Raw genomic sequence first — 23,383 nt, 5'->3', positions numbered from 1 at the left:
TCATGCTAATAATTTAATTTGTGTCTTCATTTTATTGAATATTTTCGCAAATGAGGGTTAATCTATGTCTTTAGCTATTTTAGCTAGAAGAATTTTGTGATTTTTTAAAAAAAAAATAAAAAAAAAATCTATTTCTTTTGTTCTAAGATAATCAATTATTTGTTTTATAATTGGATTCAATTCTTAACTGTTACTCTGGGCTTCAAGATTGAGTTTAGTTTAGGGGGCTTCTTTTGTTCTTCCAACCTAGACTGTGATCTCAACAGATGCAAGTCTGACAGGTTGGGGAGCTGTATGGGGGTTTCTGACCGCACAAGGGGTTTGGGAATCTCAGGAGGCGAGATTACCAATCAACATTTTGGAACTCCGTGCAATTTTCAGAGCTCTTTAGTCGTGGCCTCTTCTAAAGAGAGAGTCGTTCATTTGTTTCCAGACGGACAATGTCACAACCGTGGCATATGTCAATCATCAAGGAGGGACTCACAGTCCCCTGGCTATGAAAGAAGTCTCTCGAAAACTTGTATGGGCGGAATCCAGCTCCTGTCTAATTTCTGCGGTTCATATCCCAGGTATAGACAATTGGGAATCGGATTATCTCAGTCGCCAAACGTTACATCCAGGCGAATGGTCTCTTCACCCAGAGGTATTTCTTCAGATTGTTCAAATATGGGGACTTCCAGAAATAGATCTGATGGCTTCTCATCTAAACAAGAAGCTTCCCAGGTATCTGTCCAGATCCAGGGATCCTCAGGCGGAAGCAGTGGATGCATTGTCACTTCCTTGGAAGTATCATCCTGCTTATATCTTTTCGCCTCTAGTTCTTCTTCCAAGAGTGATTTCCAAGATTCTAAAGGAGCGTTCGTTTATTCTGCTGGTGGCTCCAGCATGGCCTCACAGGTTTTGGTATGCGGATCTTGTCCGGATGGCTACTTGCCAACCGTGGACTCTTCCGTTAAGACCAGACCTTCTATCGTAAGGTCCTTTTTTCCATCAGGATCTCAAATCCTTAAATTTGAAGGTATGGAGATTGAACACTTGATTCTCAGTCATAGAGGTTTCTCTGACTCCGTAATTAATACTATGTTACAGGCTCGTAAATCTGTATCTAGGATGATATATTATCGAGTCTGGAAGACTTCCATTTCCAGGTGTTTTTCTCATCTTTTTTCTTGGCATTCTTTTAGAATTCCTAGAATTTTAGTTTCTTCAGGATGGTTTGGATAAAGGTTTGTCTTCAAGTTCCTTGAAAGGACAAATCTCTGCTCTTTCTGTTCTTTTTCACAGAAAGATTTGCTAGTCTTCCTGATATTTATTGTTTTGTACAAGCTTTGGTTCGTATAAAACTTGTTATTAAGTCAATTTCTCCTCCTTGTAGTTTGAATTTGGTTCTAGGGGCTCTTCAAGCTCCTCCGTTTGAACCTATGCATTCGCTGGATATTAAATTACTTTCTTGGAAAGTTTTGTTTCTTTTGGCCATCTCTTCTGCTAGAAGAGTTTCTGAATTATCTGCTCTTTCTTGTGAGTCTCCTTTCCTGATTTTTCATCAGGATAAGGCGGTTTTGCGAACTTCATTTAAATTTTTACCTAAGGTTGTGAATTCTAACAACATTAGTAGAGGAATTGTAGTTCCTTCATTGTGTCCTAGGTTCTCTAAGGAAAGATCGTTGCATTCTTTGGATGTAGTTAGAGCTTTGAAATATTATGTTGAAGCTACTAAGATTTCCGGAAGACTTCTAGTCTATTTGTTATCTTTTCTGGTTCAAGGAAAGGTCAGAAGGCTTCTGCCATTTCTTTGGCATAGTGGTTAAAGTCTTTGATTCATCATGTTTATGTTGAGTCAGGTAGAACTCCGCCTCAAAGGATTACAGCTCATTCTACTAGGTCAGTCTCTACTTCCTGGGCATTTAGGAATGAAGCTTCGGTTGATCAGATTTGCAAAGCAGCAACTTGGTCTTCTTTGCATACTTTTACTAAATTCTACCATTTTGATGTGTTTTCTTCTTCAGAAGCAGTCTTTGGTAGAAAAGTACTTCAGGCAGCTGTTTCAGTTTGATTCTTCTGCTTATATTTTCAGTTTTTTTCATTATAAGATTTAAACTTTGTTTTGGGTGTGGATTATTTTTCAGCGGAATTGGCTGTCTTTATTTTATCCCTCCCTCTCTAGTGACTCTTGCGTGGAAGATCCACATCTTGGGTATTCATTATCCCATACGTCACTAGCTCATGGACTCTTGCTAATTACATGAAAGAAAACATAATTTATGTAAGAACTTACCTGATAAATTAATTTCTTTCATATTAGCAAGAGTCCATGAGGCCCACCCTTTTTTTGTGGTGGTTATGATTTTTCTCCTGTTAAGTGTGGTCAGTCCACGGGTCATCATTACTTCTGGGATATTAACTCCTCCCCAACAGGAAGTGCAAGAGGATCACCCAAGCAGAGCTGCTATATAGCTCCTCCCCTCTACGTCACACCCAGTCATTCTCTTGCACCCAACTAATAGATAGGATGTGTGAGAGGACTGTGGTGATTATACTTAGTTTTTATATCTTCAATCAAAAGTTTGTTATTTTAAAACAGCACCGGAGTGTGTTGTTCCTTCTCAGGTAGAATTTGAAGAAGAATCTACCTGAGTTTTTTGTATGATTTTAGCCGGCGTAGTTAAGATCATTTTGCTGTTCTCGGCCATTCTGAGGAGTGAGGTAAACTTCAGATCAGGGGACAGCGGGCAGGTTCACCTGCAAAGAGGTATGTAGCAGTATATTATTTTCTGAGGAATGGAATTGACTGAGAAAATACTGCCAATACCGATATAATGTAAGTTCAGCCTTAAATGCAGTAGTAGCAACTGGTATCAGGCTGTTATGTTTATATGTTTACACTTCAGTATTCTGGGGAATGGCACTTCACTGGGATAATACTGTATGCATAAAACTTTTAGCCTAACTTGCAGTGGGAGCGACTAGCAGCAGGCTTTTTAATGACACTTCATTTTATTTGATGTTAAACGTTTTGCTGGCATGTTAAATCGTTAATTTATCTGAGGTACTGGGTGAAAAATTGTTTTGGGCACTGTTTTTCCACTTGGCTGTCTATTTTAATTTTAAGACAGTTTACTGATCTTCCCTCACTGTTGTGTGTGAGGGGGAGGGGCCTATTTTGGCGCTTTTACTACGCATCAGAAATTCAGTCACAAGTCTGTTTTCTTCCCTGCATGATCCGGATCGTCCCTACAGAGCTCAAGGGTCTTCAAAAATTATTTTGAGGGAGGTAATCACTCACAGCAGACCTGTGAGATTGTGCTTTGACTGTGATAAAAAAACGTTTATATTTTGTACATTTTTTCTGCTATTTAAGGGTTAGTTATCCATTACTAATGGGGGCAATCCTTTGCTAATTTGTGTTTTTACCGGGAAAAATTTGATTTTATAGTTTCTCCGGTTCATTGTTACTCAAAAAAAAAAAAAAAAAAAATTATGACAGTTATGTGCTTCTTAAAGGCACAGTACGTTTTTCATATTACTTGTAAATTGAGTTGAAAAGTATTTCCAAGTTTGCTAGTTTAATTGCTAGTGTGTTAAACATGTCTGACTCAGAGGAATATCTCTGTGCTATATGTGCTAAAGCCAAGGTGGAGCCCAATAGAAATTTATGTACTAATTGCATTGATGCTACTTTGAATAAAAGTCAATCTGTACAAATTGAACATCATTCACCAAACAACGAGGGGAAAGTTATGCCGACTAACTTGCCTCACGTGTCAGTACCTGCATCTCCCGCTCGGGAGGTGCGTGATATTGTAGCGCCGAGTACTTCAGGGCGGCCATTACAAATCACATTACAGGACATGGCTAATGTTATGACTGAAGTTTTGTCTAAATTACCAGAACTTAGAGGTAAGCGAGATCACTCTGGGGTGAGAACAGAGTGCGCTGATAATAATAGGGCCATGTCAGATACTGCGTCACAATTTGCAGAACATGAGGACGGAGAGCTTCAATCTGCAGGTGACGGATCTGATCCCAATAGAGTGGATTCAGACATTTCAAACTTTAAGTTTAAGCTAGAAAACCTCCGTGTACTGCTAGGGGAGGTATTAGCGGCTCTGAATGATTGTAACACCGTTGCAATCCCAGAGAAATTATGTAGGCTGGATAGATACTATGCGGTACCGCCGAGTACTGACGTATTTCCTATACCTAAGAGGCTTACAGAGATAATTACTAAGGAGTGGGATAGGCCCGGTGTACCCTTTTCCCCCCCTCCTGTATTTAGAAAAATGTTTCCAATAGACGCCACCACACGGGACTTATGGCAGACGGTCCCTAAGGTGGAGGGAGCGGTTTCTACTCTGGCTAAGCGTACCACTATCCCGGTGGAGGATAGCTGTGCCTTTTCAGATCCAATGGATAAAAAATTAGAGGGTTACCTTAAGAAAATGTTTGTTCAACATGGTTTTATATTGCAACCCCTTGCATGTATTGTGTCTGTCACGGCTGCGGCCGCTTTTTGGTCCGAGTCTCTGGAAGAGACTCTTGACTCAATAACTATAGATGAGATTTCAAATAAGCTTAAAACCCTTAAGCTAGCTAATTCATTTGTTTCAGATGCCGTAGTACATTTAACTAAACTTACGGCTAAGAATTCCGGATTCGCCATTCGGGCACGCAGAGCACAGTGGCTAAAATCCTGGTCAGCTGATGTTACTTCTAAATCTAAATTACTTAACATACCTTTCAAAGGGCAGACCTTATTCGGGCCCGGTTTGAAAGAAATTATCGCTGACATTACAGGAGGTAAAGGCCATGCCCTTCCCTGCCTCAAGACAGAGCCAAACCTAGGGCTAGACAGTCTAATTTTCGTTCCTTTCGTAATTTCAAGGCAGGAGCAGCATCAACTTCCTCTGCACCAAAACAGGAAGGAGCTGTTGCTCGCTACAGACAAGGCTGGAGACCTAACCAGTCCTGGAACAAGGGCAAGCAGGCCAGAAAACCTGCTGCTGCCCCTAAGACAGCATGAATTGAGGGCCCCCGATCCGGGAACGGATCTAGTGGGGGGCAGACTTTCTCTCTTCGCCCAGGCTTGGGCAAGAGATGTCCAGGATCCCTGGGCTTTAGAGATCATATCTCAGGGATATCTTCTGGACTTCAAAACCTCTCCCCCAAAAGGGAGATTTCATCTTTCAAGGTTGTCAACAGACCAAATAAAGAAAGAGGCGTTTCTACGCTGTGTACAAGATCTCTTACTATTGGGAGTGATCCACCCGGTTCCGCGGTCGGAGCACGGACAGGGGTTTTACTCAAATCTGTTTGTGGTTCCCAAGAAAGAAGGAACCTTCAGACCAATCTTGGATTTAAAGATCCTAAACAAATTCCTAAGAGTTCCATCATTCAAAATGGAAACTATTCGGACAATCTTACCCATGATCCAAAAGGGTCAGTACATGACCACAGTGGATTTAAAGGACGCTTACCTTCACATACCGATTCACAAAGATCATTACCGGTATCTAAGGTTTGCCTTCCTAGACAGGCATTACCAGTTTGTAGCTCTTCCTTTCGGATTGGCTACGGCTCCAAGAATCTTCACAAAGGTTCTGGGCGCTCTTCTGGCGGTACTAAGACCGCGAGGAATTTCGGTAGCTCCGTACCTAGACGACATTCTGATACAAGCTTCAAGCTTTCAAACTGCCAAGTCTCATACAGAGTTAGTACTGGCATTTCTAAGGTCCCATGGGTGGAAGGTGAACGAAGAGAAGAGTTCTCTCTTTCCACTCACAAGAGTTCCCTTCTTGGGGACTCTTATAGATTCTGTAGAAATGAAGATCTACCTGACAGAAGACAGGTTAACAAAGCTTCAAAATGCTTGCCGTGTCCTTCATTCCATTCAACACCCGTCAGTGGCTCAATGCATGGAGGTAATCGGCTTAATGGTAGCGGCAATGGACATAGTACCCTTTGCACGCCTACATCTCAGACCGCTGCAATTGTGCATGCTAAGTCAGTGGAATGGGGATTACTCAGATTTGTCCCCTACTCTGAATCTGGATCAAGAGACCAGAAATTCTCTTCTATGGTGGCTTTCTCAGCCACATCTGTCCAGGGGGATGCCATTCAGCAGGCCAGATTGGACAATTGTAACAACAGACGCCAGCCTTCTAGGTTGGGGCGCTGTCTGGAATTCTCTGAAGGCTCAGGGATCATGGACTCAGGAGGAGAGTCTCCTTCCAATAAACATTCTGGAATTGAGAGCAGTTCTCAATGCCCTTCTGGCTTGGCCCCAGTTAACAACTCGGGGGTTCATCAGGTTTCAGTCGGACAACATCACGACTGTAGCTTACATCAACCATCAAGGAGGGACAAGAAGCTCCCTAGCGATGATGGAAGTATCAAAGATAATTCGCTGGGCAGAGTCTCACTCTTGCCACCTGTCAGCAATCCACATCCCGGGAGTGGAGAACTGGGAGGCGGATTTCCTAAGTCGTCAGACTTTTCATCCGGGGGAGTGGGAACTTCATCCGGAGGTCTTTGCCCAAATACTTCGACGTTGGGGCAAACCAGAGAGAGATCTCATGGCGTCTCGACAGAACGCCAAGCTTCCTTGTTACGGGTCCAGATCCAGGGACCCGGGAGCGGTCCTGGTAGATGCTTTGACAGCACCTTGGACCTTCGGGATGGCTTATGTGTTTCCACCCTTCCCGATGCTTCCTCGATTGATTGCCAGGATCAAACAAGAGAGAGCATCGGTGATTCTAATAGCGCCCGCATGGCCACGCAGGACCTGGTATGCAGATCTAGTGGACATGTCATCCTGTCCACCTTGGTCTCTGCCTCTGAGACAGGACCTTCTGATCCAGGGTCCTTTCAAACATCAAAATCTAATTTCTCTGAAGCTGACTGCTTGGAAATTGAACGCTTGATTTTATCAAAACGTGGATTTTCTGAGTCAGTAATTGATACCTTAATACAGGCTAGGAAGCCTGTTACCAGAAAGATTTACCATAAAATATGGCGTAAATACTTACATTGGTGCGAATCCAAGAGTTACTCATGGAGTAAGGTTAGGATTCCTAGGATATTGTCTTTTCTACAAGAAGGTTTAGAAAAGGGTTTATCCGCTAGTTCCTTAAAGGGACAGATCTCAGCTCTGTCCATTCTTTTACACAAACGTCTGTCAGAAGTTCCAGACGTTCAGGCTTTGGCCAGGATTAAGCCTGTGTTTAAAACTGTTGCTCCACCATGGAGTTTAAACTTAGTTCTTAACGTTTTACAGGGTGTTCCGTTTGAACCCCTTCATTCCATTGATATCAAATTGTTATCTTGGAAAGTTCTGTTTTTAATGGCTATTTCCTCGGCTCGAAGAGTCTCTGAGTTATCGGCCTTACATTGTGATTCTCCTTATCTGATTTTTCATTCAGACAAGGTAGTTCTGCGTACTAAACCTGGGTTCTTACCTAAGGTGGTCACTAATAGGAATATCAATCAAGAGATTGTTGTTCCATCATTGTGTCCTAATCCTTCTTCAAAGAAGGAACGACTTCTACACAATCTAGATGTAGTCCGTGCCCTGAAATTTTATTTACAGGCAACTAAAGATTTTCGACAAACTTCTTCCCTGTTTGTCGTTTATTCTGGACAGAGGAGGGGTCAAAAAGCTTCTGCTACCTCTCTCTCTTTTTGGCTTCGTAGCATAATACGTTTAGCTTATGAGACTGCTGGACAGCAGCCTCCTGAAAGAATTACAGCTCATTCTACTAGAGCTGTGGCTTCCACTTGGGCCTTTAAGAATGAGGCCTCTGTTGAACAGATTTGCAAGGCTGCAACTTGGTCTTCGCTTCATACTTTTTCCAAATTTTACAAATTTGACACTTTTGCTTCTTCGGAGGCTGTTTTTGGGAGAAAGGTTCTTCAGGCAGTGGTTCCTTCCGTATAAAGATCCTGCCTGTCCCTCCCGTCATCCGTGTACTTTAGCTTTGGTATTGGTATCCCAGAAGTAATGATGACCCGTGGACTGACCACACTTAACAGGAGAAAACATAATTTATGCTTACCTGATAAATTCCTTTCTCCTGTAGTGTGGTCAGTCCACGGCCCGCCCTGTTTTTTATGGCAGGTCTAAATTTTTAAATTATACTCCAGTCACCACTGCACCCTTTAGCTTCTCCTTTCTCGTTGGTTCTCGGTCGAATGACTGGGTGTGACGTAGAGGGGAGGAGCTATATAGCAGCTCTGCTTGGGTGATCCTCTTGCACTTCCTGTTGGGGAGGAGTTAATATCCCAGAAGTAAGGATGACCCGTGGACTGACCACACTACAGGAGAAAGGAATTTATCAGGTAAGCATAAATTATGTTTTTTTTTATAAAGCACAATTATTCCAATTCCTTATTTTTTATGCTTTCGCACTTTTTTCTTATCACCCCACTTCTTGGCTATTCGTTAAACTGATTTGTGGGTGTGGTGAGGGGTGTATTTATAGGCATTTTGAGGTTTGGGAAACTTTGCCCCTCCTGGTAGGAATGTATATCCCATACGTCACTAGCTCATGGACTCTTGCTAATATGAAAGAAATGAATTTATCAGGTAAGTTCTTACATAAATTATGTTTTCTCATATGAATTCATAGGGGTGCCAATAATTGTATTATAATATATACAAATAGTATACCTAGGTGACTAGGGACAGGAAACTGTTAAACCATGTCTTACTGTTTCACAGGGGTATAAATGAGGTAACACAGTCTAAATTCCCTTAGTTTTATTTATATCTATCGCTAAAATGTACTTATGTTTCACATTTATAGAGAGCTGGCACGAGAAAAAGTGATGCGGGAAGTGAAAGCTTTGGCGAAATTGGAGCACCCAGGCATTGTACGTTACTTCAATGCATGGCTTGAAGCCCCCCCTGAGCTGTGGCAGGAAAGAATGGATGAGCTTTGGCTAAAGGATGGAAGGTACTGTCTCAGCAGGCCAAGCCGCAGGTGTTGGTGTCATTTGTTTTTTGTTAAAATATTATTTTTATACTTTGCTCAAATTGAAGTGAACCTGCTAAAGTGGTGGTGGGGGGGGGTGTGTTTTTTTTTTTTTTTTTTTTTTTTTTAAAAACTACAATAAATCCTAACAGACTTTTTTATGTATTCTTTGTAGCACTGATTGGCCGTTCAGCTCTCCAACACCTTTGGATGGCCTTTCAATCAAAGTTAGAAGCACAGATCCATTCTCTATGAAAGAAAAAGTAGAAGTGCTCACTCCTTCATCTGAAACCTTGAGCTCTCTGTCAGCTGGGTATGTTGCAATTCAGCCCACAGTACATAGACAGCAGATCTTGCCTCGCCAGATGTCTACAGCAAATGTTTTAAACCAGTCAAATGGTCCAATAGGGAATCTCCAAGATAGTGTTCTTACAGACTGTGATTTGGAGCAGAGTGCAATGGATGAGGACCTGGTGAACTACTATGAACTTTCTTCGGGAAGAATTGCATCTGGGGGATTACATGAGAGAACCTCATCATCTATCATTTTTGAGGACTCTGGCTGTGATAATCCATCAAGCAATGTAGACAACAAAACTGATGTGTCGGTTCTTGTTACAAATAGTGACTTTTCTGAGCATGAGACGGAAACAAAAGACTCTAATGAAAGCAAACCTACATCCAGAAGCACTTTGTCTATTTCCCCTCCAAGGCCAAAAACGTTAAGTTTAGATCTAACTAAAAATACTGCTGAAAAGGTAAAACCTACTTCTCCAAAAGTGTACCTCTATATTCAAATGCAACTGTGTCGGAAAGAAAATCTTAAGGACTGGATGAGCGCTAGATGCACATTAGAGGACAGACCACCAGTTGAGAGCCTACATATATTTTTACAGATCGCAGAAGCCGTTCAATTTTTACACAGCAAAGGTCTAATGCACAGAGATCTGAAGGTGTGTACAATATGCTAGCTTTCTTACTATTTTCTCACAAACAGTAAAGTGGTACAGTTCTGGATTGTATGGTTGTAAAATTATCTTAAAACGAAAATCTAGGCTACAATTTCAAGAAAGTTTGTGAACCCTTTGGAATTACCTGGGTTTCTTCATTAATTACTTATAAAATGTAGTTTGTTCATCTGTCACAATTATAGACAAACACAATCTGGCAAAACTAAAAACACAATTGTACTGGTTTTTTTTTTTTTTTTTTGTTACGTTACTCAATGTCCTCAATAAAAATTAAACACTTCTCCCAAAGCTATTTGCGGTTAGGGGTTTCAATTAAGGAGATGAGATTGGAAGTGAGCTTCACAGGTGCCCTGCCTTTTAAATAAAGGCACACAAAGCCTGTCTACTGACAAATCTGATCATCTCAAGAAAGAATAGTTGGTGTGAACCATGCCTAAATCCCAACAACTTTAACAGGACGTTAAATATATTATAGAGATGCACAAAGCTGTAAAAGGTTACAAAAGCATTACTAAAGATCTGAGTGTTGGTCAACCTATTGTAAGACAAATTATCTACAAATGGAGAATATTCAAGACTGTAGCTACTCTCCATATAAGCATTGGCACAACAGGTAATCCTTAAAGAGGAGAGAAAAAAAGAAACTTCTCCCAGAAACCTCTACAAACTGCAACTTTCATTTGGTGTTCATTGAAGGACACCACAAAGGAAACAACGTGGGTTTTTTTTTTCTTTGCATGTCTCTAGTTTGTCCAAGACAACCTAAATGTTCCACAAAGCTTCTAGGAGAAAGTGCTATGGACAGATTAGTCCAATGTTTAACTTTTTGGCAAAAATGCACAAATGTGCTCTGCACACCAGATCCTCATTCCAACTATGAAGCATGGTGGAGGGAGGGGGGCATCATAGTTTCTGGCTGCTTTGCAATCGTTGTGCGAACAATTCATTTTACAGGCGAATGGCAGGGCAGCAGTCACTGATAATTTTAGATACTGGGCACTAATCTTAAACAGGGGCACTTTCATTTTATTAAACTTTACAATAAAGCTTCTTTTTTTTTTAAATACTTCCCTTTCTTTATGGAAAACAGACCGGCGATCCTCCACCCGCATCTACTGTAGTTATCACAGTGATGATGAATCCGGCTTCCTCCAATCATTGCATGTCCCTTTTGGCGTCCAGCTCGTAGGGCCACGTAACAATTGGAGGAAGCCGGATTCATCATCGCTATGCTAACTACAGTAGGAAATGCGGGTGGAGGATTGCCGGTCTGTTTTCCATTAAAGTTAAGTATTTACAATGTTTTTTTTTTTTTTTTTTTTTTTAAAGTTTGATGAATGACAGTGCCCCTGTTTTAAAGATTAGTTTGAGATATCGGCACTTATTCATTAAACGTTACAATCACTTTAAGAGAGTTTGGATGATGCAATAACAGTGACCCAAATGCATAATTTAATCAACTAAAGAATTGCTGGAATTGTTTTCAGGTTTTGGAATGCCCGATTCCTGACCTTTACCCAATGAAGATGCTATAGCATGACCTGAAAGGGGCCGTGCAATCAAGACAACCCAGAAGTATTGATCAACTACAACAGATTTGTAGGGAGGAATACGCCTTTAACATTGTTGCTGCTAAAGGTGATCTGCAAGTTACTAAATTCAAGTGTTTACTTTTTCCTCCCTACAATGCAATTGCATTTTATGAGTAACCAATCCATGTAATTCCAAAGGGTTTACAAACTTTCTTGTAACTAAATAAAGGGACATGAATCCAACCTCCATTTTCTATTTTAAAGCATGCAATTGTAAACCATTTTCTAGTTTACTTCAATTATCTTTTGTGCAGTTAGTATCTTATGTAAGCTCAGGAGTGTGCACTTATCGGATCACTATAAGGCAGCAGTTTTGCAAGAATGTTATCCATTTACAGGAACACAAGATGGCAGCTCTAGTTCCTGTCATGTAGTGTTTGACACCTACCTTGTCTTATCAAATGTTGCTTCTTTTCCATGGTGTTCTTTCTTGAACACAGTAAATTGAAACTTTTTTTTTTTTTAATATATATCCTCTTTTCTCTTGTAAGATGTATCGAGTCCACGGATTCATCCTTACTTGTGGGATATTCTCCTTCCCTACAGGAAGTGGCAGAGAGCACCCACAGCAGAGCTGTCTATATAGCTCCTCCCTTAGATCCACCCCCCAGTCATTCTCTTTGCCTACTCTAAGTACTAGGCAGGGCAGAGCGAGTGTGGTGACAAAAATGTTAGTTTTTTATTTCTCTAGCAAAAGTTTATTTTAAATGGTACCGGTGTGTACTATTTACTCTCTGGCAGAAAAGGGATGAAGATTTCTGCAAGGAGGATGATGATCTTAGCACTTTGTAACTAAGATCCACTGTTGTTTTACAAGGGCTGAAGAGTACAGGAAAACTTCAGTTGGGGGAACGGTTTGTAGGTTAAACTGCATATGAGGTATGTTCAGTCTATATTTTTCTAGACAGACTGTGTTAATTCTAGAAAAGGTTGGTAATATCCCCATGAGGGAAGGGTAAGCTGTATTCAGACATTTGGATAGGAATTTCAGCTTGCATGAAGGGCTCATTAGTTACTGGTGACACTGTTGGGTAAAAACGTTTTTGTTCAGTAAATGATGCAATTATAAAGTTTTTTTTTTTTGGAAGGGACTAAAGGGGTCTTTGTGGCTTGTTTTAGTTTTATTTTAACCCACACGGTTGATTAAGAGACACTCTGGTGTTTTTCTGATAGGCCTCAAAACATCGAGTGAGGTGGGAGGGGCCTATTTCCGCACCTCAGTTGCGCAGTTTCTTTTCCTCAGAGACATCTAACTGCTTCTCCAGAGGTTCCTGCTGTGTTTGAGGGCTGTAAAAGAAGTTTTTTTTCCCCCCACAAATCGTTCTAAAGGGCAGGTAGGCGCCACAGCAGAGCTGTGGCAAGGTGCTGAAAGTCTTTTTTTACCGGTTTTGCCATTAAGGGGTTATTTGTTTATTTGCATAGCTGTGCAAAATTACTAAGGCTGTATGATACTACTGTAAAAATTTCGTTAAGTTTACTGCTTTCTTTCATGTAATTAGCAAGAGTCCATGAGCTAGTGACGTATGGGATATACATTCCTACCAGGAGGGGCAAAGTTTCCCAAACCTCAAAATGCCTATAAATACACCCCTCACCACACCCACAATTCAGTTTTACAAACTTTGCCTCCCATGGAGGTGGTGAAGTAAGTTTGTGCTAGATTCTATGTTGATATGAGCTTTGCAGCAGGCTGAAGCCCGGTTTTCCTCTCAGAGTGCAAAAATTTTCAATTGACTTTTTTCCCTGCGGGCTGTTAAGCTCGCGGGGGCAGAGAATGCTTAAATTTATTGCGTCATTCTTGGCGCAAACTTTTTTGGCGCAAAATTTTGTCATTTCTGGCGCCATAGTTTACGCCGGAAGTTTGTTCGTGGTTGCGTCATTTTTTGACGTATGTGTGTTACAGACGTTTTTTTGCGCCAAAAACACTGTTTTGCAGAATTTGTGCAGCTTTTTTTCTCTTAACTTTTACTAGCCTGTTTAACATGTCTGGCACCAAGGAAAATCCTTGTTCAATATGTTTGGAAGCCATTGTGGAACCCCCTCTTAGAATGTGTCCCAATTGTACTGATATGTCAAACTATAAAGAACATATATTAGCACTTAAAAACAGAGCAATAGATGATTCTCAGTCAGAAGTAAATGAGGGTTCGCCATCTAGCTCTTCCCAAGTGTCACAACCAGTAACGCCCGCACAAGTGACGCCAAGTACCTCTAGTGCATCGAATTAATTTACTTAACAAGACATGGCCACAGTTATGAATACAACCCTCAGAGGTTTTATCCAAACTGCCTGGTTTACAAGGAAAGCGGGACAGCTCTGGGTTAAGGAAAAATGCTGAACCGTCTGACGCTTTAGTAGCTGTATCTGATATGCCCTCACAATGCTCTGAAGTAGGGGTGAGGGATTTGTTATCTGAGGGAGAAATTTCTGATTCAGGAAAGACTCTTCCTCAGACAGATTCTGATATGATGGCCTTTAAATTTAAGCTTGAACACCTCCGCTTATTGCTCAGGGAGGTATTAACGACTCTAGATGATTGTGACCCTATAGTGGTCCCAGAGAAATTGTGTAAAATGGATAAATACTTAGAGGTTCCTGTTTACACTGATGTTTTTCCAGTCCCTAAGAGGATTGTGAATATTATTGTTAAGGAGTGGGATAGACCAGGTATTCCGTTCACTCCCCCTCCTGTTTTTAAGAAAATGTTTCCCATATCTGACACCATGCGGGACTCGTGGCAGACAGTTCCTAAGGTGGAGGGAGCTATTTCTACTGTCTAAGCGTACTACTATACCTATTGAAGACAGTTGTGCTTTCAAAGATCCTATGGATAAAAAATTAGAGGGTCTCCTGAAGAAATTTTTTGTTCATCAAGGTTTTCTTCTTCAACCTATTGCGTGCATTGTTCCTGTAACTACTGCAGCTGCTTTCTGGTTTGAGGCTCTAGAAGAGGCTCTTCAGATGGAGACTCCATTAGAGGAAATTATGGACAAAAGAATTAGCCAACTTAAGGGCCTTAATTTTATTACAGATTCTGCTTTTCAACTGGCTAAATTAGCGGCAAAGAATTCAGGTTTTGCCATTTTAGCACGCAGAGTGTTATGGCCTAAATTCTGGTCTGCTGATGTGTCATCTACATCTAAACTTTTGAACATCCCTTTCAAAGGAAAGACCCTATTCGGGCCTGAACTGAAAGAGATTATTTCAGACATCACTGGAGGGAAAGGTCATGCCCTCCCTCAAGATAGATCAAATAAGATGAGGACCAAAAAAAATAATTTTCGTTACTTTTGGAACTTCAAGGGTGGTCCCGCTTCAGCTTCCTCTGCGGAAAGCAAGAGGGGAATTAGCCCCCGATCCGGATCTAGTAGGGGGCTCGCTCGCTCTCGCTCTCTCGCACTCTTGCGCTCTTGCTTGCTCTCGCTCGCTCTCTCTCTCGCTCTCTCCCCCTTGGGCAAGAGATGTTCACGATCCCTGGGCTTTAGAAATTGTGTCCCAGGGATATCTTCTGGAATTCAAAGACTCCCTTCCAAGGGGGAGATTTCACATTTCTCGATTGTCTGTAAACCAGACAAAGAGAGAGACGTTCTTATGCTGTGTAGAAGACCTACATACCATGGGGGTGATCCGCCCAGTCCAAAAAGAGGAAGGGGCTAGGATTTTGCTCAAATCTGTTTGTGGTTCCCCAAAAAGAGGGAACTTTCAGACCAATCTTGGATCTCAAAATTCTAAACAAGTTACTCAAAGTTCCATCATTCAAGATGGAGACTATTCGGACTATTCTACCTCTGATCCAGGAGAGTCAATATGACCACCGTGGACTTAAAGGATGCGTATCTACACATCCCTATTCACAGATCATCATCGATTTCTCAGATTCGCCTTTCTAAACAGGCATTACCAGTTTGTGGCCCTCCCCTTCGGGTTGGCCACGGCTCCCAGAATTTTCACAAAGGTACTAGGGTCCGTTCTGGCGGTTCTACGACCACGGGGCATAGCAGTAGCGCCTTATCTAGACGACATCTTAATTCAGGCGTCAACTTTCTAGCTAACCAAGTCTCACACGGACATCGTGTTGGCTTTTCTGAGATCTCCCGGGTGGAAGGTTAACATAAAAAAAAGAGTTCTCTCTTCCCTCTTACAAGAGTTTCCTTCCTAGGGACTTTAATAGACTCGGTAGAAATGAAAATATTTCTGACTGAGGTCAGAAAATCAAAGCTCTTAACCACTTGCCGAGCTCTTCAGTCCATTCCTCGGCCATCAGTGGCTCAGTGTATAGAGGTAATCTGACGCATGGTAGCGGCAATGGACATAGTTCCTTTTGCCCGCCTACACCTCAGACCACTACAACTATGCATGCTCAAACAGTGGCATGGGGATTATGCAGATTTGTCTCCTCAACTGCATCTGGACCAGGAGACCAGAGATTCTCTTCTCTGGTGGTTGTCTCAGGGAATGTGTTTTCACAGGCTAGAGTGGCTCATTGTAATGACATATGCTAGGCTGGGGTGCAGTCTGGAACTTCCTGAAAGCACAGGGCTTATGGTCTCGGGAGGAATCTCTTCTCCCGATAAATATTTTAGAACTGAGAGCGATATTCAATGCGCTTCAGGCGTGGCCTCAGCTTGCTGCGGCCAAATTCATCAGGTTTCAGTCGGACAACATCACAACTGTATCTTATATCAATCATCAAGGAGGAACAAGGAGTTCTCTAGCGATGGAGGTAACCAAAATAATCCGATGGGCAGAGGATCACTCTTGCCATCTCTCAGCAATCCACATCCCAGGAGTAGAGAACTGGGAGGCGGATTTCCTAAGTCAGACTTTTCATCCGGGGGAGTGGGAACTCCATCCGGAGGTAGTTGCCCAGCTGATTCAGCTATGGGGCACACCAGAATTGGATCTGATGGCGTCCCGTCAGAATGCCTAACTTCCTCGTTACGGGTCCAGGTCCCGGGATCCCCAGGCGGTACTGATAGATGCTCTAGCAGTGCCCTGGTCCCTCAATCTGGCCTATGTATTTCCACCATTTCCTCTCCTCCCACGTCTGGTTGCCAGAATCAAGCAGGAAAGAGCTTCTGTGATTCTGATAGCACCTGCATGGCCACGCAGGACTTGGTATGCATACCTAGTGGACATGTCCTTGGTTCTACCGTGGACTCTCTGCCAATGAGGCAGGACCTTCTAATCCAAGGTCCATTCACGCATCCAAATCTAATTTCTCTGCGTCTGACTGCTTGGAGATTGAACGCCTGATTCTTTCAAAGCGTGGTTTCTCTGAGTCGGTCATTGATACCCTGATTCAGGCTAGAAAGCCTGTCATAAGATTTGGCGCAAATATGTTTATTGGTGTGAATCCAAAGGTTACTCGTGGAGTAAGATTAGGATTCCTAGAATATTGTCTTTTCTCCAAGAAGGTTTGGAGAAGTGATTATTAGCTAGTTCCTTATAAGGACAAATATCTGCTTTGTCTATTCTTCTACACAAACGTCTGGCAGATGTCCCGGATGTTCGAGCATTTAGTCAGGCTTTGGTCAGAATCAAGCCTGTATTTAAACCTGTTGCTCCGCCATGGAGCCTAAACTTAGTTCTTAAAGTTCTTCAAGGGGTTCTGTTTGAACCTATGCATTCCATGGATATTAAGCTTCTATCTTGGAAAGTTTTGTTTTTAGTAGCTATCTCTTCGGCTCGAAGAGTTTCTGAGCTATCTGCTTTACAGTGCGATTCCCCTTATCTTGTTTTCCATGCAGATAAGGTGGTTTTTGCGTACCAAACCTGGGTTTCTTCCTAAGGTTGTTTCTAATAAGAATATCAATCAAGAAATTGTTGTTCCTTCACTGTGTCCTAATCCTTCATCAAAGAAGGAACGTCTGTTGCACAATCTTGATGTGGTTCGTGCTTTAAAGTTCTACTTACAAGCAACTAAAGATTTCCGTCAAACATCTTCATTGTTTGTTGTTTATTCTTGTAAGCGGAGAGGTCAAAAGGCTACGGCTACCTCTTTCCTTTTGGCTGAAAAGCATCATCTGTTTGGCCTATGAGACTGCTGGACAGCAGCTTCCTTAAAGAATTACTGCTCATTCTAGAGCTGTGGCTTCCACATGGGCTTTTAAAAATGAGGCTTCTGTTGAACAGATTTGTAAAGCGGCGACTTGGTCTTCGCTTCATACTTTTTCCAAATTTTACAAATTTGATACTTTTGCTTCTTTGGAGGCTATTTTTGGGAGAAAGGTTCTACAAGCAGTGGTGCCTTCCGTTTAAGGTCCCTGTCTTGTCCCTCCCTTCATCCGTGTCCTAAAGCTTTGGTATTGGTATCCCACAAGTAAGGATGAATCCGTGGACTTGATCTTACAAGAGAAAACATAATTTATGCTTACCTGATAAATTTATTTCTCTTGTGATGTATCGAGTCCACGGCCCGCCCTGTTTATTAAGACAATCATATATATTTTTATTTTAAAACTTTCAGTCACGACTGCACCCTATGGTTTCTCCTTTTTCTTCCTAGCCTTTGGTCGAATGACTGGGGGGTGGAGCTAAGGGAGGAGCTATATAGACAGCTCTGCTGTGGGTGCTCTTTGCCACTTCCTGTAGGGAAGGAGAATATCCCACAAGTAAGGATGAATCCGTGGACTCGATACATCACAAGAGAAATAATTTATGCTTACCTGATAAATTTATGTTTTTTTGGGGTGGGGGTTCGTATATGCAGCATCTTAATGTGTGGTGTGTTTTTTTTTATTTTAATTTTTTTTTTTAAAGTTCCTACGTAGTGAGGGCAAAACATTACAAACTTCCAACTTGATATAGACAAAAAGTTGTGCTTTATGAGTGCATATAAAACCACATGCACTATCCAACTATTTTAACTTTATCAGCCAAAAATCTATTTAATTTTTTTTTTTTGTTTTCCGCTCCCTCCCTCTTTTTGTTACTTTAAACCGGTTGTATAGTCGAGTATGAACATAGAAACACGCTGAGCATATTTGTTGCTTTGTGTAAAGCATGTTATTTTTTTTTTTTTGGCCAATCGTTTCACAGCCCCCACACTATTTTTTATTTTATTTATTATTTTTCTGTTGTCATATGAGCCAGGAAACTGCATTTTTCTTATGTGCCTCATTCAGAAAAGAGCTACAATTTGTGCAATGCTTCCTTAAGTTACAAGGGAGAACTGTATCATTTGCTTTCTCCATCCCCACTTAAAAATTACACTCTTTGTTGTTCTGTGATTTTAAATTTTTTTTTTTTTTTTTTTTTTTTTTTTCTTGCTTCCTTTAGCCTTCCAATATATTTTTTACATTAGATGATGTAGTTAAAGTAGGTGACTTTGGACTGGTTACTGAAATGGACCAAGAAGATGATGAAGCAGTTTTGACACCGATGCCAGCATATGCCAGACATACGGGACAAGTGGGAACAAAACTCTATATGAGTCCAGAGCAGGTACACCACTTTTGTAAATGTATTTCCTTTCTACACACATCCTATTAAATTATTTATTTCATACTTTTTTTTTTTTTTTTTTTTTTTTTAAATGCATTGTGTTAAGGGAAAATTTAAAACCTGACATGACCTTTTTTGTTCTTGGTACTTGTGGACTAATAATATTTTTTGTTTGTAGCTATATGGACAAAGTTACTCGCATAAGGTGGATATATACTCACTGGGACTGATCTTATTTGAACTGTTGTACCCTTTTAGTACACAAATGGAAAGAGTCAGAGTAAGTAATAAAGCAATATCGTATATCATTATTTTTTTTTATTTTTTTTCTCAGAAGCTAAAAAGCAGGGACTATAGTCAAGCTTACACAAATTCTGTTTGAGCTATGCAAAACCCTTTTGCTTGGATAATCTTAGTCTTCATGTGTTGGGGAAGCTTTAGAATAGTGGGGGGTTTGTTTTTTTGTGTGCATATTGTGTATTCATTTGTATCTTCTTTTAAAGACCCTTACAGAGCTACGAGACCTGAAGTTCCCTGCACTTTTTACTCAGAAATATATCCAAGAGGTATTTATATTTAGTTTATACAGATACAAATCCTCAAACTTTATATTCCAAAATCCAAACTTTCATCATGGTTTTTATTTTAAAAATTATTACAATTCCCCCCCCCCCCCCCATAAGTAAACATTTCTGTTTTCTACATTGTTTTTTGAGTTCTAAAATGCAAATTATAGTCTATTTATTTAAAACAATAATGACCTTTCTGATTTTAGTACTGTACTATATTTCTGAGGTCAATAGGTATACAAAAGTATAAATTATATATAAAAAAAAAACTGGCTTTAGATTGCATGTATAAGCTGTATTATGACATTTAAATATTGTCTAAATCACAAGATTGTTTACACTTGGTCACCCACTCCAAGCTGTCTCATTCTTACAGATGGAAATCTATAAATATTCCAAAATTTAAACCTTTTTAGTCCCATTGATTTTGGATAAAGGTTTTTTTACCTGTAGTGCTATATAGTCCTAAGTATTAAATATATTTATAGTATCTATTTCTGGTTTTGTTTTGCAGCAAAACATGGTCCTGCACATGCTTTCTCCTAATCCAAGTGAAAGACCGGAGGCTGAAGAAATCATAGATAGCCCATTGTTTGATAATATTGATCTTCCTGGAAAACTAATACTTAGACAGAGGTCACGGACATTAAGTACTTCTGGCTTAAAGCATTTCAGACAGTCCAGCAAGTGACTGCACCACACCAACTTTATTCCTTTCTGTTCTTTGTTTCATAATGTTTCCATTGACCTGTTTTATGTTGGGCAAAAAAAAATCTCTTGATGGAATCAAAACATTAAGTACTGATGGGTAATTGCGTTAAAACATTTTTGTTAAAATTTGTACACTGGAAAATGTACCAGAGCTGGTCAGGTTTCCTATTCTTAAGTGTTTATTTTTTTTTTTTTTTTTCTTCCATAAAATATTAACTCATTTGTGGGAAAATGAATTTTAATATACTCATTTTGTATCTCAGAAAATGATACTTTTAGTGATTTACACTCAAGTAATTAGCACAAGTTAAGAACCACTGATGTGAAATTTTTAACCATCCGTTTTTTTTTTGTTTTTTTTTATTCAAAATTATCTACTGTAGTTGATTTACAAACCTATTAAACTGGGGGGGGGGGGGGGGGGGAGGGATTAACGTAAATAAAGCACAGACTTAGAAATAATGTCATAGATGTTCAAACTGTAAATAGATTCAAATATTTTTCTAGCAATGACGGCCTTAGAGGGAAGGTTCAAACTTTGTGAAAAGGATTATGTGACTTTTACTTAAAGTGAAGGTCAATTTTCAGCAATGAGTGCCCGGTTTTTAAAAACAGGGGCACTTTCATTGATGAAAATTTACATTGCACCGGATTTGTAGAAATACTTACCTTTTACTTCTGCAAAGCCGGATTGATGATCCCCCGCCTTCTTCTTCCTGCTGTACAACCACAGCAATGACGAAACCGGCTTCCTCCTATCACAGCTGGGCATCATGAGATGGACAATCTTGGGTGCAAGCCATGATTGGAGGAAGCCGTTTTTTTCATTTCTGACGTCAGTACAGAGGAACTGGGGCTGGGATCGCCGATCTGGGTTTGCAGAAGCAAAAAGGTAAGTATTTCTACAAATCCAGTGCAATGTAAATTTTCATCAATGAAAGTGCCCCTGTTTTTAAAAAGTGTTTTTAGAAACCGGGCACTCATTGCTGAAAATTGACTTTCACTTTAAGTTGGCAATTTTTTATTTTCTTGGTTTTAAGCTTATAATTAACGTTTTATTTTTTTTATCTAGTTGACATGCTTTAGTTGCTGCTCTAATTATTTTTAATTTATATAAAAGCACTTTAGTTCAATTCTCATATAGTTGCCACATTTTGGAGCACCACGAATGTATTTCCCGTAAAAGGCAGTGAAAATAGGATATATTTTCCCTCCCCTCCCCCCCGAAAAAAAATTAACACCCAACCTTGTTAAAAACATTTTTGTATGTTTTAATGTCCTTTAGAGGAATTATGAATAAACCATTCTCAAGAAGGGCAGTGATATACCACTTTGGTAAGTATGGTATATTGTTTATAGGATTTCAGATTGCCTTACTGTCATCATGTTTTTGTTTTCGTTAACTACAAATTTCTTTCCTTGCCCTGTATTGTTGGATATATTTGTATATTTTCCTTGCTGTCTTAGCTTATGCAGAATGTGTCCATCACTTAAACATTTTAAGTTTTTTGTCATGTAAATATGTCTTATATTTAAGAAGCAAATCAATCCATTTGGGTTGGTGCTGTACAGAGCACACTTGTTGCAAAATGGAAACATTTAAGTGCATTAAATATTGTGACTTTTTTCAAGTCCTAAACGATTTAATAAACCTTTTTTTATTTATTTGCTTTGTGTCATTGTTTTGGTTTTAATAAACCTGTCAAATCTGGAACAATGGATATCATCTCATTTCCTAAAACAAATTTGTTTTCAGGATAACAACCAACCTGACCAAGGTTTCATGCAACTTCAAAAGCGTATATTGCTCCATTAAATGGGCATTGAACATGCGAAAATAATGCTGTCTTACACTCGAGCAACACTGCAATTAATTGGTTATATATCTACAATGTTCAGATTTAAATTACAGGATAAGCAGGCACAACAATTAAAGAACATGTAAAGATGTCTTACTATGCAGAATTAAAACATTTTTTTTTCTGGGAGATATTTTAGTTTTACATTTAAAGCTTTTTAAAGTTGCCAATTTACCATAGTATTGAGAAACACCTTTGATTGAAATTGCTGAAGACAGGGTCACAGTGTGACTCCTTTCTTTATAGAATCATGGGTTAATATCTCCTGAGGGAGGTTATTGAAAAGTGGGGATTAATCAAATGTGATACTTTGATTTTATGCTGCTTTATGTGTGATTTATTTTTTGGGGCTCAGACTGTTATGCGGCAACGGAACATAGTAGTTTTTTTTTTTTTTTTTTAACTTTCACTTTGAATGCTGCGTAACTTGTAGCTTTGGCGTGCTTTTTCTCATAGCAGTAGCAGTTCTGCCTTGTGCACCTCGTGACAGTGTGTGGTTACACTTTAGTTTTCTCTTCCCTGACCAAGCTAGCTGTCAGAGGTCACTTCTTCTCTGGTTGCCTGGGTCTAGGAGGTGGTGAGTATATAGGTGCCATTTTTTGTGAGAAATAAAAAGTTCATTTCTTTCATGTAATTGGCAAGAGTCCCTGAGCTAGTGACGTATGGGATATACAATCCTACCGGGAGGGGCAAAGTTTCCCAAACCTCAAAATGCCTATAAATACACCCCTCACCACACCCACAATTCAGTTAGATTTCTATGTTGATATGCACTTCTCAACATTTTGAAACCCAATACAGTGTACATCAGAGGGATGTGAAGGGAGTATCAACTATTGAATTAAATGGTTTTCCTCACGGGAGATCTTTCATAGGTTCTGTTATCGGTTGTAGAGATTAATCTCCTACCTCCCTTTTCAGATCGACGATATACTCTCATATTCCATTACCTCTATTGATAACTGTTTCAGTACTGGTTTGGCTATCTGCTATATGTGAATGGGTGTCCTTTGGTAAGTATGTTTTCATTACTTAAGACACTCTAAGCTATGGTCTGGCACTTTATGTATTTATATAAAGTTCTAAATATATGTATTGTACTTATATTTCCCATGATTCAAGTTTTCAGTATATTTCCTTTTGCAGACTGTCGGTTTCATATCTGGGAAATGCATTTTTTAGGAAAAATGTAATTCTTAACTAGGGTATAGTCGTGTTTTTTTTTTCCCCCCAATTGACTGTCATTTTAAATTCGCCGGCAGAAT

At 40.1% G+C, this 23,383-nt stretch overlaps 1 protein-coding gene across 1 annotated transcript; it reads left to right on the top strand.

The window, feature by feature from the left end:
* Positions 1 to 8,769: 8,769 nt before the first annotated feature.
* Positions 8,770 to 21,924, top strand: LOC128644245 (eukaryotic translation initiation factor 2-alpha kinase 3). Its single transcript, XM_053696927.1, has 6 exons — positions 8,770 to 8,951; positions 9,145 to 9,922; positions 18,815 to 18,979; positions 19,158 to 19,259; positions 19,483 to 19,545; positions 20,063 to 21,924. Exons 1-6 carry the CDS (start codon positions 8,785 to 8,787, stop codon positions 20,237 to 20,239), a joined length of 1,452 nt encoding a protein of 483 aa, XP_053552902.1. The 5' UTR covers positions 8,770 to 8,784; the 3' UTR covers positions 20,240 to 21,924.
* Positions 21,925 to 23,383: the final 1,459 nt, after the last annotated feature.

This window comes from Bombina bombina, unplaced genomic scaffold (assembly GCF_027579735.1).
Source record: "Bombina bombina isolate aBomBom1 unplaced genomic scaffold, aBomBom1.pri scaffold_1461, whole genome shotgun sequence".
NCBI lineage: Eukaryota > Metazoa > Chordata > Amphibia > Anura > Bombinatoridae > Bombina > Bombina bombina.
The sequence above is the reverse complement of the archived record's forward strand: the minus strand, read 5'-3'. Positions and strand labels throughout refer to the sequence as shown.

Coding starts and splice junctions, on each gene's coding strand:
- LOC128644245 (XM_053696927.1), top strand. CDS start 8,785: ATGTTTCACATTTATAGAGAGCTGGCACGAGAAAAAGTGATGCGGGAA. Junction 8,952..9,144: donor CTTTGGCTAAAGGATGGAAG/GTACTGTCTCAG, acceptor TATTCTTTGTAG/CACTGATTGGCCGTTCAGCT. Junction 19,260..19,482: donor CACAAATGGAAAGAGTCAGA/GTAAGTAATAAA, acceptor CTTCTTTTAAAG/ACCCTTACAGAGCTACGAGA.